Source organism: Pongo pygmaeus, chromosome 13, assembly GCF_028885625.2.
Source record: "Pongo pygmaeus isolate AG05252 chromosome 13, NHGRI_mPonPyg2-v2.0_pri, whole genome shotgun sequence".
NCBI lineage: Eukaryota > Metazoa > Chordata > Mammalia > Primates > Hominidae > Pongo > Pongo pygmaeus.
Genome location: NC_072386.2, coordinates 116133770 through 116151736, shown reverse-complemented (window position 1 = coordinate 116151736; position 17967 = coordinate 116133770). Strand labels below are relative to the sequence as shown.

The 17967-nt window shown below is 42.9% G+C and overlaps 1 protein-coding gene across 7 annotated transcripts in view; it reads left to right on the top strand.

Annotated features, from left to right (window-relative positions):
* MAPKAP1 (MAPK associated protein 1) overlaps nucleotides 1-17967 on the top strand; it is a 265446-nt gene that overhangs the window by 227950 nt on the left and 19529 nt on the right. For all 7 annotated transcript variants that reach the window (XM_063650329.1, XM_063650328.1, XM_054500117.2 and 4 more), the window contains one exon: nucleotides 8452-8589. In XM_063650329.1, coding sequence (XP_063506399.1) covers nucleotides 8452-8589 — 138 coding nt within the window. The remainder of the gene's footprint in view (nucleotides 1-8451; nucleotides 8590-17967) is intronic.

Here is a 17967-nt window from a genome sequence, read left to right as displayed (position 1 = left end):
GTACCTATGGAGTACAGTTCAAGTAATCACATAATCTGAACATGTGTGTTCTTAGGAAGTGGATTGATCTTCCATATCTCCATTTCACTTTCCCGTTGAACATTAAGGAGGTGCCCCTCTCCATTCCAAGACACAATCAGAAGGAGGCGTGCGTCACATTTAACTCAGAAATCCCTGGGTCCATTCAGTAATTTGAATTTGGCAATTCTGATATTAAGTGATTGTTCAGTCCCTATTGTGACAGCATGTCCTGAACCAAACTTTGGAATTGACTTATACTAATGAACTGATGAGGCAGAGGATGCATGCTATCAAGACTGCCTCCAGAAAACTCCGTTACCACTTTTGCACTAAATGCAGTGATTGGCTTAGGGAAAAATCACCTAACTGGGAATATTGGAAACACTGTGGGCTTTTTCTTAAGGCCTAGCTTCCTCTGGCTCCCTGCTCCCAGAGCCACCCTTTTGAGAATTCCTATGGAGTAACCCAGGGTTATTAATGACAATGTGTCAGGTTCCTCAGGTGGCTGAGAAAGAATTGAGAATTGGAAGAAGTTGAGAAGCACTGGCATGATGGAATTAATGGGAGTCGGATTCATGAGAGTTCATCCAGAGTTCTGTGCTCCTTTAATCACTTCCTCATCTTTGGCACCTGAGCTCCAACAGCACAGCAGGGCCTGAACATGGGGAAGATCAGGTTTTCCCCACTCTACAAGTGATACTGTAAATTCTCTTAGGGCCTACTGCTTCCTAGCTGACATCATAGGCTCACCTGAGGTATCCATTTACTGAGAGAGTAGTTTGGTAATCTAACTGTCCTAGTGCAGAATCTTTGTAAATGCCTTCTCTGCAGAGAGAATTTAGCACTCATCCAAAGACAGGTCTTTCTGGGATTAAACAGTCCCAGGTCTGATTTCATAAGCTCTGCCCTGGTGCCGAGTCCTGTGCTGACTGCTGCTCTGCATTTGTTGGTGTCCAGGCCACTCCTTGTTTCATGTGCCAAGCCTAACAGTCTAGTCAGGTATGCTCGGACTTGTCATTGAGTCTCTTACTGACCACATATTGGAATTGGCAGCTTTTAGCTGTGGTTCCCAAACCGTTTCAGAATGGTTAGTCCTTTGAATGAAACCAGTGATCCTGGGGCCTAGAACTCCACTTGATCTCAAGAAAGTAAGGGTCTACTGGGTTTCATTTTAGTTGTGACCTGAAATATGGTTTTGTCATCTATTTTGGGTGCCTTAAATTGCTGGAGACAGCGCTTTTTTATTGTAATGCATTTGATCAGTGTGTGAATATGCAGTACTCCTGCATGGCAGGTGAGCTGGTCTGTTTAAGCCCTGGCCTGGTAGTATGGGGATATGAATTATGGTTACAGCTCTGTCATTAATGGGTGACATCAGACAAGTCATGTCCCAGCCCTGAGCCTCAATTTTTTCACATGGAGAATGAAAACCCCAGACTAGGTGATCTCTAAGGTCTCATTAAGCCCAAACAGCCTGTGTGTCTGATCTTGTGTGTAAATTCAGACAAGTTTCAAAGACTTCCCTGACTGCTCTGTGGATGCTATCGATTGGCTGTGTATATTCAGCAAAATCCACTCTGGCGAAGAGTTGTTCAGTGGCACTCCCTGGGGGCTTTTCCAGGCTTTCATAGGCTCTAGGTAACCTGAAGACAAGAGGATTGTAGAATTGTATAAAAAAGCTGCTCCAGGATTTAACAGCAGTGGGACATTTGTAGCCTTAGATTCAAAGCTGTAGGAAATTGATGAATGAACCACAGCTTATGATATCTGAGCAAATAAACAATAACAGGAAATACACTAAGACGTGAAATGTTAAATGCCTTAATTTTTGCCAAAGTGGTGTTTTAGCTTTTTTAAGGGGGTATTTTAAGAGTACCGTAGGGGAGGTTGTACCTCCCAAGAGTCAAGCAGTCTCCTCTGGGACAATAGGAAACAGCTGGCAAGTCAGAACTCACCAGGCAGCTAGACCTGGACTTGAACCCAAGCTCTCCAGTTTACTAATTTGATTCACCGTAGGCTAGTACATTTTACAGAGGAGAATGCTCAGGCTCACCAAGGGAGCAGTGACTTTGCCCAGGATAACACCAGTGGGGATGTGCCAGCATAATCAGGGCCTCCAAATTTGTGGCCTGGAGACCCAGTAGGATGAGGATTCCCTAGCACAAAAGTTTCCACAATCCAGGTCTGAGAACATTCTTCCTGATTTGAATTGAACTCTTGGAGGTTGTGAGGAAGAGATATGCCCAGTGACACTTGGTGGTGGGCGGTTACTGGAGGGATTTGTGAGGATGAAGGCATTGGTCTCCCAAGCTGGATCCTGGTGCTCCCAAGACTGGGATGTAGAGAAGGTCCCAGGGAGAATTATTCTCGCCCTCCAATTCCAGGGCCAGGCAGGTCCTTTATTCACCTCCCTCTCATGGCTGCCTGAGCTCCCGAGACTCGACCCTCATCACTGAGTCTATGTCACATCCTTAACCCAGTGCCTGACTTCTGATAATAATCATTAGAAGGAGTAATATTCGTCGCTAGCTATGTATCAGGCACAATTCCAAGCCCTTGTCATGCTTTATTTCACGTAATCCTCACAACAAGCACATGAGGTATCTATTATTATCATCTCCGTTTTATAGAAATTTTTCCAAAGTCACGTAGTTAGGAAGTAGGAAAGCTGACATTTGAACAGAGGACTTTCTGACTCCAGATTTCCTACCCCTAAGCCCCCTCTTTAAATGTAAGATAGGCTAATAGTGCCTTCCTGATTAGAGGTGTTCTAAGCTCTCAATAAGCCGCTGTACACAAAAGGACCTAGTGTGGGGGCTACCCAGAGTGGGCGCTCAGTCTGTGTTAGAAAAAGATGCTACGCGGTGCTAATTTCCTTTTATGGAAATCTTGGTTAGTTAAAGCAGGCAAGGGACTCCTTGTGATAACTCTAAAGGCTTGCACAAATAGTTTCCCCAGAGAGCTGTATACACATTAGAGTTGCGTTTTTGTTTATTTTGAGCTGTCTTGTTAAGGAAGGATTTATATGCTGGCGTTGATGTAGGACAGCAATCAGGCAATGTTTTCTGCCTTTGACAGTTGGTGTGATAGTTTGCTTCCAGTGAAGTTTGACTCACTGTATCTGGAAGCTGTCAGAAGTGGGAGCATGAAAAGGTCATGACGGATGGCTGTGGATAAGTGGTTAGGGGAGAGAGCCGGTAAGGGAGACAAACTGCCCCCCTTGTTTCCAAGAGAAGGGGCTGACCCTGGCTGCTCCCGGCCAGCCCCCATGCTCTCTTCTTCCCCACCTGCCAGAGCTGGAAAGAAGCCTGCCGGGCTCCACTTTTGAGAGGGGCACCAGGTTGGGTGTAGTGTAGCTCATGAGCCCTTCCCAGCAGCGCAGCCCCTGGCATACCACTAAAACTGCTAGAAGTTCTGCTAGAGAAATTCTGCTAAAAAAAAAAAAAAAGTTATCCTAAAGAACTGCTAGAAGGAAGCATTCTTTCATTGAGGATCACTTCACCATTATCAAGACTTCAGCATACTTATCCTTCCCCACATTTTAACAGTCGAGAAAGGATACTGAATTCTGAAGTGGAAATCAAAAAGTGTCAGCTTTCAAAGTGATGTTTGTTTTTATTTTTGGTGAAATGTTTATTTTGGAAAAAATACAGAAAAGAAAAGGGTATAATTCTACTAACCAGAGTTGACCACTGGTACCAGTTTTTGGAGCACATCCTTTTGATATCTTTTTTTTATAAATGGTTTTCCTGTCCTTTTTGCATACTATTTTGTTATAAGGATTTTTCAAGTCAAAACTTTTCATGGTTATCTTGTATTTCATCATTGTTGGCTCAACTATTCCTCTATTATTGGCCACTTAAGTTGGAGAAATGTCAATGTAACAAAAGCCAGTTTCTCTTATTTCCTTGGAAATACATTTATAATTTGAATTACTTAAAACAGTGCATACGTGACACTGTAAGGAGTGCCTCTGCCATTCCTTAAATGACTTTACGCAAAAACTTTAGCTGAGGAAATCAAAACTGTGCTCGGTGGTCAGAAAGAATATTGATCGGATTTCATGCTCCAATTTGCCATGTATGAACAAAAAATAGATGTGTACATTTATTGGATTTGTGAACATTTATTTGTTCCTTGGTGAAAATTGAGAGAGGAGATGGAGGACTGCTTGGGCAGAGCTCCTTATTATTAATACATCTTCTGACACGGCTGAGGCTATGCAGAGCAGCAGAAAGAACCAGGACTTGAGACCCAGGCAGCTCCGGGTTTGAACAGTGGCTGTTCCACTTAGATGCTCCCTGACCTAGGCAAGCACCTTCCCCTCTCCTGGGATATGTTATGTGAAACATTTAGCACAGTTCTTGCAGAATAGTGTAGTGGCTGAGGGGACACATTCTGGAACCAGACTTCCTGAGTTCAAATTGCAGCTTTGCCACTTCTGAGCTGGGTGATCTTGGGCAAGTTACTTAACCTCCCTGTGTTTCTGTTTCCTCGTCAGTAGAGTAGGATGAACATACTAGCCAACTTCATGAGTTTAAGAGATTTGAGTTCATGCACACAGTGGATTTCTAACCATGCTGGCACATTGTTGATGGCAGTTAGTGTTAGCTGTTACGTTAATACTGGAAGTGCTCAGTGAATGGTGTCTATAATTGGCGTCATGCCTGTTGGGCCTAAGGAGAAATTGTACTGAATGATCGCTGGTGCCTGCCAAAGCAAAAACGGCAGTGAGCTTACCAGGGTTGCACCTTTGCTTTTGGCCTAGGCCTTTGCCTTAAGGAGTCTGAGCTACAGGGACCGTGCGTGCAGCAGCCCTCTTCTCCTGGTGCTCTGCTCACAGGGAGACAGTGCTGCTTCTGCCCACAACCCACTCACTCCCCTTCGCATAGAGAAGTGGCAGTGACAAGTGGGGTACTACTCAACCTCCGCATTTGCAACCCCACTAGCCTGGCTTCCACAACCTCTTCCGCCACCCCTCATTACCACGGCGACGCCCCAGGAACCTCTCTGACTCCCTTCTCCCTCACACCCTGTGTGCAGCCATTTGCCTACTCCTAACGCTTTTGTCTTTAATATGCTCATCCCCACTGCACCCCAGCCGTGACTGTCCCTGCCCCTGGCCTGGGCTGTGGCACCTGCCTCCTCACTGGTCTCCCCTCCACCAAGCCAACTCCTCCTTGTAACCAAGAAGACTACCGAGGGCTCCGAAGCCAAGGACAGACAGGCCTCTGTTTGCCTCCAGGCTGGATTATGGGCATCCTTTCTCTTTTCTGCAGTAGGTGTGCTCTCTTCCTGGGGGTGCTCAGGAAGAGGGCTCCTCCTGTGGACTGCCTCAGACCGAGGGCTGCCACATGGCGGCAGGAGCAGATAGGGTGCTGCGGTGCTGCCTGCACTACCTTAAGAAGCTGAGACTCACACAAGTATTAAGAGGGTAAGATTATTTAATGTACAAAAGGATTTTTCCCATCAGGAAAGATTCCCCTACAGGTTCCTTTAAATAGTGACTCCTCTAGGCAGGCAAGTGTTTTACAGATCATTAACTACTTGACTGAAAGCCTACAGGGCAGAGAAACTTAAAACTAAAGTGTTGGGAGCCCCTGCCAATTACAGATCAATCTAAAATGAAGATAAAGTAGCTCTGGAACTAGAAGTCAGTGGGAAAATGTGATTCGATTCAGAAAAAAAAAATCTGATTCACATGCAACTTTTTTGGAACACACCAGTTGTTTAAATGATATTCCACCTGTCTGCCCATCGTGAACCTATTGCATTCATCTCCCACATCTTTGTCCCCAAGCCCCAGTCTTGGGGTTCTCCTCTGTGAACAGTAACTGCACAATAACCCCAGGAAAGAGCATCATTGGGAAAGTGTTCTGTGGCTGTGCAGAGCTTAGGCAATTGATGCAGAGATACTGCTGGTAATGGATGAACTATACGGTAACAATTTGCAGATAAAAATAATAGAATTTAAAGTGTACTTTACATGATAAAAGAAAGATGAAAGAGGACGAGAGTCTGTTACATCTGAGATGGTTACAAAAGTCCTGCCTTGTGAAGTAGGCTCTGTTGAAAAGATTGATGCAATGGGGAGTGACCTTGGCTTGGAGCAGGAGCTGGTGATGTATGTATGAGCATCCCTCTGCTAAATGGACCCAGATTTGTAGCACTAATATACATGGGAGCCCAGAACCAAACTCAGTACGGCAATAAATCAACAGCCACTTTGGGTGTCATTTCTGGTTTATATTCCACTATTGTTCTATCACTTTAATTCATGTCACTATCATCTTTTCATCTGGAACAGTTTTATATAATTTTCCAGTGGAGTTACCTGACAAATCCTATCAAATTAACAAGGTACATTAACAGTATTGACTGACTATGGCTTCAAGAGTTGCAGGGGCATAGAACAAAATTTTAAAACCATGTCTCTGGTGATGATATTTTTCCCCATTCTTTCTGAGAAAAGAATGTGGAGCACGGTTTATTTTCACATAAGAGATATGCACATTTATTCTGCTCCGCTCATTTTGACTTTTATAAATGTCAAAATAAGAAGTAGAAGAAGGGGAACACACACACACACACACACACACACCCGACAACCATGGCTTCAGTACTTCTTTCAGGGAACTATAGAAATGTCCAGATCTTTAACAATTAATGACCAAATTGGAGGCAAGAGTGTAACTGGGTAGTCGTAATCTATTTTAACTGAAATGTAATAAAACTGGTCTCCTGATACATTCTCACCCTCCTGAAATCATCTAGACCTGAACGTCCAGAGTCAGCTGGACTTACGACATTATGCCTAATTGAAATATGGTGTTCCTGAAATAGGTCTAATGACAAATTCCAGCGTTCGATTAGTAAAAAATACCAATTGTTCATCTTTACCAAAGACCGCACATACTGACCAGGGTACAGCAGCCATCTCTGCATTGTCTCCCCTGGAGGCAGCAGAGGAGCCTCGACTATAGTCTGTCTGCACACATTCTTCTGCCTTTGTCTAGCTGGTATTTGGGATTTATTTATTCGTAAAATAAAATATAAATGAATGGAGTGTGTAGCAGACCTAATCACTAGGATTTTGTTTGTATTTGTTTTTTTTAATTTTAAATTTGCTGTCAGACTGTGGTTGGGGTGTGTGTGTGTGTTTTATTTTGGGGGGAGGTTAATTGAACAGTTTCTTTTATTTGCTGCTGCTTTTGGCTTACTAAGTTTTCTCACATTTTGTTCAAAAATCTGAGTGTGATTCGTGGGATGAAATATGTTAACTATGTCTTTTCTGTTTCACTTTGTACATTTGGTTATTTTAATTATTTCTTATATCTTCATTTTGCTTTTTTTCACTTTGACCCTGACCTTTAAACTATGGCCTAAAAATTAATTACTTTTAAGGTTCCATATGGGGCCCACTATAGAAGGCATGTTAAAGGTTTTTGTCTCACTTCATGAACAGATTCCTTAATTTTCAGCAAAAGAGGAAAAAGAGCACATCTAGCCTAGGTGGTGTGTGGCGGGCTGAGCGTGTACTCCTCTGTAGTACTGGGAAAGCGGTTATGATGCATTTCCACACTTATTCCAGGGCCCCTCCCATACCTGGCATTACCTTTGTTCTGCAAACACCTTTATGCCCAGTCACTGTACAACGTGTTGTCTTTTAAGCTCTGAAAATGAAATCTGAAGTGCCAGTATTGAACATTCTGGATTCCTGTTATAAAGTCTTTGTTGCGTAAAGCTCACACCCAGTGCCAAGTCTTGCCCTCAGCAGGGGGGCAATGACCTCTGCAGCCTGAAGCCAGGCTCCAAGACTTGAACTTGGAAGGTTTTATTTAAGGTTTAATCCTCTCGTGACTTCCCTTAAATATAGGTTGGATAATTATTTAGTGTCACAGAAAGGAAGAGTTATTTTATTCTTTTTAGTGTATAAGGTTGTTTCAGATCAGAAGCTGTTCATTGGTAGCTTAGCTGTTTAAACATAGGGATGTTACAGATTTATCTGTCCACCCCAGATCTTCTTAAATGAGAACAACAACTCAGAGCACCAATCAAAACTGTTTTTTAAATAAACCTGATAGTTATTTCATTACAATATAGAGATAATGTACGGCTGTAAATAGCCTCTCTGTGTTGGATCCATGTTATATCTAAGAAGGCTTGTTTCTTAATACCTTCTCATATAGTTTGGGGGGGTTCCCCCACCCTCAACTCACCCACCCAGGAAACCAGACTTTGCAACTTGTGTGTGCCATTTGGAGTGTCCGTATGTTTGTCTCAGGAAGCCCATGGCATTTCCCAAAGCCCTAAGAAAGAGCTCGTGTTCATGCAATTTCAGATTTATAAAACAGGTCAAATGATTGCCCTGAAATCACTTATACCTTCTACTTCTTGTGGTTTCTTTTTTGTCCTCCCCTTGGCTTACAGGTATCTCTGGAGACAAAGTAGAGATAGACCCTGTTACGAATCAGAAAGCCAGCACTAAGTTTTGGATTAAGCAGAAACCCATCTCAATCGATTCCGACCTGCTCTGTGCCTGTGACCTTGCTGAAGAAAAAAGCCCCAGTGAGTAGTCCCTTTTATTTATGTCTCCTTTCTCTCTTTCCCCTCTCTTCCCTTCTGTGTGCTGGGTGCCAGGAGAATATATTGCCACCGTGTCCTTTTTTCCTTGGGTCTGTTTTAATTCATTACCAGAAATTTCTTTTAATCAAACGGGATTGTATTATGGTGCCCAGAGCCTGACATGTGCCCCCATCCTGTTCGGTCTTGATGGCAGCAGAGAACCTCGTAGCCCACCTCCTGACCTCAGCAGCCCAGCCCCGGGAGCTGGGGGCACAGGGCCAGATTTCTGCTGGGAATTTGCACTCACCAGAGCCCTCATTTCCCTTTGTGCTCCCTTCCCCTTCCCATTTGGGGGACTTGACCAGTCAGACCTGGACCTGCCTTCCTTCCCTGTGAGATGGAGGGAAGCTGGGGATTTCCCAAGGCGGCGAACGCCTAGATTTAGATATATCCATCATGCCGGAAGTGTCAGCACCCCCTAGATTATTGGCAGCTGCATGACCTACCAGCTCATAATTAAACTCTTGTCTGGTCCTACAGAAGAGATCACTGCTGGGTTGGCATTCCTCCACTTAAATTATCAAAGTAGATACAGTCCAGTTATGTATTTTGGCATATTATACTTTTGCAGTTAAGTAATTGGGTGTAGCATTTAGATTAATCACTTAATCATTTTTAGGACTCCAGTCCTATCAAGGGGCAGAAAGGGCACATAGATCACACTGAAATTCTCCTGTGAAAGAAAAAAATTTAAACTATGTAAGAGTTCTTTAGTTGCCTGGAGGACGCTGTAAGATAATGGTTCTCAAAGTCTGGTACAGACAAGCATTATCTGCGAAGCCTGTTTAAAATGCAGTTACCTAGGGCCCACCCTAGTAGATTGTGATTCAGTAACTTGGAGTATAGACTGAGCATCTAATTTTTATTAATCCCCTGTGTCCAACATTCACTAAATTTGAGAACAGATGTTATAAGGAATTACTTATTCAAAAGGAACAATAAGAAATGTAAAGGCCAGCAAGTGTTTATAATACGATTCAAGTTTTTGAGATAACATTGACTAAACAGGGGCTGACGGGGGCTGATAGACTGGGCACATGTCATATTGCTTCATTTATGGGTGGGTGTTTAATTTTTTGCCAAACTCTGCTGGACTATGTGTTCAACTCATTCGCCTACAGCTTGGCAAAAAGGGAGAACTTAGGGGGACACAGGGGAAGGAAGAAGGCCACCCCACTCCCTTCCTGCCATTCCTGTCATCCCAGCGAGGCCTCCGACCCTGCAAGAGGCTGTGAGAAAAGTGCCTGCTGCTGGGGGGCCTTGCCTCAAGGTTGCTGGATTCCCTCTGCCTTTGGATAAACATCTTCTTCCTAATCCCACTCACTTCAGCTTGTCGGCCAATAAGGTTGTCATTGTTCTAGCATCTTTCTTTCCAAGAACTGAGGATGCTTTGAACAGTAACATTTTATGAATTCTCCATGTCTCTGAGAAATGAAAGGCAATCACTTCTGTGTTGCATAAAGGGATAAGCTAGAGTGGAAAGGTTAGAGAAGGAACTAGATGCAGGATTCAAGTTTTTTCCTTAACAAAGAGGCTCACTGCACCAGTAAAACACTGCCTAAGTCCCTGTCTAGCATTTCAGAGAGACCTCAGGGGTACGGGGTGGGTGGTGGGGGAAGGTTGGGCATAAGGCCTCCCCTTGAACCAAAGGATCTCTACTTAGTTGTAGGCACAAAGTCTTGCTATGTTGTCCAGGCTGTTTTTGAGCTCCTGGCCTCAGGCCATCCTCCTGCCTAAGTCCCCCGAAGTACTAGGATTACAGACGTGAGCCACCACTCTCAGCCAGAAAAAAAATTTGAAATAGGCTTACAGAATAAAATGCAGACTGCTCAGCATAGCCTTTGCAGACATTGACAAGCAGCTGACACACTGGCCTCATAGCCCATAGTTTCCCATCTCACATTTGGGCTGTGATCACTGTAGTTACTTGCACACGATGCATTCTGTGCTGTTCCCACTGCCTGGAATATGCCTTTCAAACCTGACCCCCTCTCTAACTTACAAACATTTCCACCTCCCTGTACTCAGCCTGCTCATTTTTCAAGACTCAGCTCCAGTGTCAGGCTCTCTCTGTTCACTTTGCCCCCAGGAGTTTGCACATGCCTCTAGGAATACCCCTTTGTGCTGTATTTATCCATTGGAGGCCCACCCATCCCTCCCACCTCCATCTCCATACTGAAGTAACTGACCCAAGAACTGGCTTCCGTGTCCTCACTCCCTAGCACGGAGCCTGCAGAGTTGTCCTCACTGAATGTTTGTTAACTGAAAACTGAACTTACTGAAGCCAGAATTTAGAATCCAAAAGTTATTCCACGTAATTTATGTTGTAAAGTGCCCAAACAAAGATGTATTAAATGAATCGGCTTGATGCTATGTGTTTTATGATTTCCAGTATCTTCATCAAATTAATTCAGTGACTCAATCTAACAAGTTCGTCCTCAGACCATAGAATTAATCTGTGGGGCGTCTTCTGTTTCTTTATTATTTAAAGGATTAATGGTAACCCTTTTTATCTTTTGTGTCTGTTGAACCTTAGAAAAAAGTTATTTTAACATCACTAAAGAAATGAAAGTCACTATATTTCATAAGTTTAGCGTGTGATTTTTATCAGCATAGTGATGTATGTTTGTAGCTGAGTTTACATCAAAAATTATTCTTGGGGCCTTCTTGAATGAATTATGGCAAAGAGAGAGAGTCTAGAAGTAGATAAGGTTTTTGATTTCTGCAATATATTTCCTTTTTCATGTTTTTATCTCTGGTAACACAAATGTCTTGCCGAAGACTGGAACGTGTGACCAACTGGAATAATTTAGTTGTGAAAACAGAGCAGACATGTTATTAAACAGCTTTCTTTACAAAAAGACATTAAGTGTAGGGAGGATAATGAAGTTATCCCCAGTCTTACTTGAGACATGTTTGTCAGAATTTTGAACAGAAAAGAAATGGTTTTTAAACCTTTGACTGTGGCCAGTTTGCAGTGTTTATTGAGAAAGCCGCTGTCAAACCATTAATTTGGTCGTCATAAGGCATAGAACTCAAGTTTAATTGATGCCATATCCAAAAAGTGTGTGAATAGCTGACTTGGCAAAGAGACTGAGCATTTGAGCGGCTGCAGGGAAATACATAATTACACATATTGCGGGACCGGAGAGACCCAGGCTCAGAAGCCGCGCTTCGTAAACAACAGTTCCGTGGCTCTCTTTCCGTTCCCCCCAACTTCTCCCTCTTAGGCTGGGGTCTCAGAGGGAAGATTTATTGCTCTGTCCCTGTGAGTGTTTAAGGACTTGAACTTAATGGCTAAATAGATACATGCCTAAAAAATTGTACATATAAATATGAATTCTTAAAAGAGTTTTTTGAGAAAAACTGTGTATCACAAGCCTTGAGAAATTAAGAATAAATCCTGCCTTTCTAGATTTAAGGAGAAAAAAAATCATGCTGCCATTATTATTCAAATTAGTGATTCCCTCTGTCAGATTTTGCTATTTTGAAAGATGTCGTAAGCCCCTAAAAGGTGAATTGATTTTAATTTATTATAACTGGTCAAGGATGTATACAACACATACAGGAGGAGAATGTTTCCATATCAGAAACTACCATGTTTAAACTTTCTTAGGGAAATAAGTTTCCATCCTTATATACATCTAGATACAGGCTTTTTTTTTTAAATATATGAGACAGGGTCTCACTGTGTTGCCCAGGCTGGGCTCAAACTCCTGGGCTCAAGTGATCCTCCCGCCTCAACCCACCGAATAGCTGGGACTACAGGCATGCGCCACCATGTCCAGTTCTAGACACAGGCTTTGAATGCTGTGGCTCTCTTTTTAAGCACTAGCCTCACATTCCTACCTGAAACAAAAGCAAGGGACCTTTCTGTGAAGCTGGTACCCATCAGAGACACTCAGGCTGTATTTCAGAACCAGACTCAGCCATGCCAGATCTGGTTTCATCATAAGAAGGTTGTGCAGGTTTAGAGTCTTTAAAAGAAGCAGCCTATCATTAAGAAATCAGATTTAAACCTTAATAAAGTAGCTGTCATCTTTATAGCTGAAAAGAGCGCTGTATCTCAATTAAGCATAGATCATATAAAATCTTAAGGAAGCAACATAATAGAGGTAACCTGATTACATTCTCTTGCAATAGTATAATTCAAAGGAAATCTGATTCTGTTCATGCTGGTTACGTTAGGGGGTTTCTTGTTTTGTTTTGTTTTTCTTTTTGTCCAAAACACCATTTGGATGTAAGATGGGAACTCTGGGGTTAAGAGTTATCCACAACTGCAGGAGGCGGGAAAACCCTAGCGACTGGAACCTGCTAGATATTTGAAATGAGATTCAGTTAAGGCTAGGAGTTAAATGAGCTGGGCTTATTGGTGACCTACCACTTAAATGAATCTTTCTTTTCATAAGTACTTGACAAGATCTGTAAAGTAGTGTATTTAATTTACTAATTAAATTAAAGCTACTGAATAATGATTTGTCCACATTGATTTAGCTTAAACAGAAAAGATCAGCATTGTTGTGATCTTCAGCAACCTTAATGGCCAAGCCAGTTAGACACAAAGGCCTCTTGTGTTTTGTAGGTCAGAAGGACATAGGTAAGTCCAGGCTGTAATTGAATTGCCTGCACTGCACCCTGTAGTCGCATATTTCCTTTGCCTTCCCGTTCCATTGTTGCACTGGGGCTTAAGAGAATGTTAACGCGGTAATAGGCACAGGGCCTTCCCCATTATACGTCTTGCTATCGAGCGGTTCTGCATGACTAGTTAAAGAAGATGGCAAGAAGATTAATGAAAGCAAGGCTAATACAGAAGGGGGTACTTTTGCAAGACTTCTACCGAGGAGATATTAGAGCTGAACCAGAGCTTGGCTTTTTCTTTATCCTGTGACCTTTGAACCTGCCTTACTGTTGAGAGCTGCCAGGGAAGTCGACATTTTGATTGATGTTGGTACACGAGTCAGTCTTTCCCATTGAATTCCACATCTGTACGAAAATGGCTTTTCCAGCAGAATTCATACTGGCTAGAAGTCATAGCCAAATTGATGGCTGAAATGCTTGTATGTAGTTTTCAGTTAAACTAAGGGTATTTGATGGTTTAATTCAGTATCCAGTTTTCCTAGATTATACATATTCACTTACATGTTTTTAATGGGTTCATCAACCCATAGTGAAAGACCCGTATTAAGAATGTTCATAGGTTTGCAAATAGCTCCAAACAGGCTTTATGAAGAGTGAAAGCAGTCAGTCATTAAACAAACCCTGAGGGGCTCAGGGAAACTGACTTCAAGGTTTATGTAAACAAAGCAAAGCTGGTTTTTGGTAAGCTAGATGGGCTGGTCTGAAATCTCACCTCTGCATCCCACCTTAGCCCCAGCTCAGAGGCTGTCTTGATCCATCCAGATGCTGGGTTCCCTGAACTGGCATTCCAGCTGCAAGGGATTGTCATGGGCCACTTGTAAGAGAGCCTTGTGAAGATACAAACTTCTTCATATGTTCTCACTGATTTTGTTACTTGTTTGTAGAGCTGCAGGCCTCGCATGTATGTGTGTGGCTGAATGTGCCAGTATGTGCATCCCCCACTCCCAGCCCACCCCCAACAAAGGAGAGCAGAGAGACTGTGGCTGAAGGATTCATGCTTGTTACTAAAATCACCCTGGGCACACCCCAGCCTATCCATTGGATCCTCGCCACCTGATTTCTTTCTCCCTGTTTGACATGGGTGGTTCTAGCAGAGAACACACGCGTGTGCGCTCTTGCTCGCTCATGCGCTCTCTCTCTTTCTCATGTGATAGGCATTCTAGTTCCTAAGGGAGGAGACACCCAGGACTTTTGTCATATTCTTGAGATGCTCTCACGAAATGTGTGAAAGAGGAATGAGGATGACTTTAGTTACCTTTGGATGAAAGAGCTACAGCCCCAAGGTGGACGGTTGGATATCCACAGCCCTGCTGGTGCACTGAGGGCCCAGTAGGTGAGGCACCTGCAGTTATACTCCAGTATAACTGGAGCTGCAGCCAAGGAAGGCTACAGCCCTTCCTCAGGCTCTGTCCACTCCCGGGAGATCCAGGCACTCCAGACGTTAGGTGGACATGTTATGTTGTGTTTTTATTCTCTAACAAGGACTTATTTCATAAGTTCCAGATCAACTACAGTAAGTACTGCCTGATTACAGAACACAACGGACTCTCACGTATTAATGCCCCAGTTATTGAATTGCCTTTTCATAAGAGTACTCTGGAGCACAATCAGGAGCAGGCAGTGCCTCATCCTTTTAACAGATATGTTTCCTAGCCCTATTAAAAGGGGTCTTCATCTGTCCTGTCAAAGGAAGTCTGCTGGGGTTTTTTAGTTTAATTACACTATCCAATTAAAACTCCTTGCTGCATTTGGATGCGCCTCTCCTTGGGCCTGAGTGGATATGACATTTACAAGGCTCGCCTTTCAAGCAGACAATAGTGTGATTGATGAGGTGCACATTCAATGAAGGAGGTGAGTGCCTGTGGAAGTGCTGCTTAGTGCATTTTGATTTATTTCTCATCTCCTTCCAAAACAAGGGAGTGCCGGGGAGATGGGTTTAGGCAACCAAGGGGACCACCACAATTCTTCCAAGCGTGTGGGAGGGAAAGACTTGGAGTGCATCGCAGGATAAAGGTGGAGAAAAACCGTAAGCAGACGGCCAGTTTGCGTCATCTAATGTTGAACTGTCTTCTTAGGTTCTCTGACCCAGTTTGGTTTTCGGTAACCTAGAGCTGCAATCTGCTGTGAAACAGGCAAATCACTGTGCTTTCAGGGAACAGTTTGGCGGAGTTGGATAGCATTGGCCAGGTCCCTGAGAACTCAGCCAGGCCAACGTGTGTCCCATTGACTGACCTGGTCATCATGAGCTGACATCTGACTTGTGCACTAGGCATGCCTATTTATTTACACTCTCTGCTTCCTCCAGAAATCCAGCAGCTTCTGTCCAGTCATCACCAGTGCTTGATGACTTTCTCTAATTCTGCCTAGGCACAATGAGATTTGAAAGTGCCTCTGGAATTTGGAATCAGCCAAGAGCAAGTGTGGTTCTTCAAAAAGGGGTGTGGGAGCACAGTGGAGAACTTCTCACAGTTGTAGTGACAAGGGAAAGCCAACATCTTACTCTTAAACTATTGCTATTGACCCTTAGTGTATGATAGATGGTACCAACGTGCTTGTCTCTGTAGTTCCTAGAAAAAAGGTGTTTTGATACAGTGGGCCCTAGAAGGATCAACACTCTGAATTTCGGAGTCAGAAGATTCTCCTCTGACCCCTAGATAGTTGGTAAGAAGAGCACACCTCCCATATTCGTCATCAGGCACTAGAGTTGCTCATAGGGGACGTTATGTTTATGTTTACAGAATGTGTAAGTAAGAATGTCTATGAGGCAAATTGGCTGGTGCTGAGATAGTGAGTTTTCTTACATTTTCTGTAAATTTTCTTCATTTTTCCCTCGGACGTATTAATAAACAAGAAAGAAAATTTGTGTTGATTGGAATATTGATATTTGTTAGAGTAAAAAACATTTTGAGGGTATCAACTTTTTTTTTTTTCCTCCTGGGAGAAGCCTCCTTTTTGCTATTAAGTTTTCACTTAATTGTTGACTTGGGCTTTATGGACCCATTGTAACAAAACAATTGCCTAGGTAAAATGAAAAATTTCTATACATTTGCGTTTTCCTAGATTTTGATTACCATTTTCTCAAATTCATTTTTTCTTGATTTTAATATCAGAAGAGATCCTAATTGAGAAGAGGGTAAGGGCAGGGGCTGTTCCCTACTGAAAAATTCTGTGTGAAAGATTTCTCAGCTGGATAAATGATGGGGATAATCTGTTTTCCCTTGCCTCCTGCCAAGCTCCAAATTGTGTTTTCATAATAAATAAATGGAGAGCTTAGATTTTAAGTTACTCTCTTAGACATGGAAAAAGTAAGCCATAGTTTCATTAAAATCAAAGTGTGTATTGCTTATAAGACTCCATATGCAACTTCCAACACATGGTAACTGCTACCAGATTAGCCTTTCTATCGTAAATGATTAGAAAACTGAACAAAATATAAAAACCACTTTTGGACATTAGAAAATATGCAGTTCAGGACTGTGAACCCTGAGAGAAAGGTAACAAAGAGGTGAGACTGATGATCACCTCAGCTTTTCTCCAGATTTTGACAGGAAGAGAGAACCCAAGGAAAGTATGACAGTCTCTCACTGAGCTGGAAGACAGAGATAAGAGGTGGAGGAGGCTAAAGCAACTGAAATTTGCAGAATAGAGTATGGGGAAGGGAGAGAGAGCTCTAGAAAGAGCCCCTTGAATCTTTCACTGTATACTAAACTGTGCATGCCTGCAGTGGGACCTTGGAAGGCTGGGCGAGCAACTACTGGGGAGCTATAAACTAGAGTTCTGGCTAACCAGAGTGGAGCATCCAGGGCATTTAGTAGTGATTCCAGGAAGGCCATATCTTAGGAATAGGACTAAATTAGCCATAGACTAAAGACTGCCCTAATCCTTGCCAAAACCTTAAAAGGAATCTTGAAAGGATCAAACTGATCCACAAGTAAATTAGCTTCTACCAGAACAAAGCCCAATAATCTGTAAGGGACAGCACAATGCAGACACCTACAGTGTAATATTGATAGTGTCCAGCATTCACTTAAAAATTACTAGACATGCAAAGAAGCAGGAACATGTGTCTCATAACCAAGGAAACAATCAATCAATAAAATAGAACCAGAAGAGTCAGAGGTGATAGAATTCACAGAGAAGTACCTTAAAATAGCTATTATAAATATGTTCAGGGACTTAAGAACTCAAAAAGAAGAAAAATTCAAACTTAAAAAGAACCAAATGAAAATTCCAGAGCTGAGAAATACAATACCTGAATCAAAAAATTCACTAAATGGGCTGGGCACAGTGGCTCATGCCTATAATCCCAGCACTTTGGGAGGCCAAGGTGGGTAGATCACCTGAAGTCAGGAGTTTGAGACCAGCCTGGCCAACATGATGAAACCCTGTCTCTACTAAAAATGCAAAAATTAGCCAGGCATGGTGGCTTATGCCTGTAATCCCAGCTACTTGTGAGGCTGAGGCAGGAGAATCGCTTGAACCCAGGAGGCAGAGGTTGCAGTGAGCCAGGATCGTGCCACTGTACTCCAGCCTGGACAGCAGAGTGAGACTCTGTCTCAAAAAGAAAAAAAAAAAAAATTCACTAAATGGGAGCAGATTAGTATGATGATGAAAAAACATCAGTGCATTACTTATCTATTGCCACAAAACAAATTGCCCCAAAACATAGTGGCTTAAAACAGC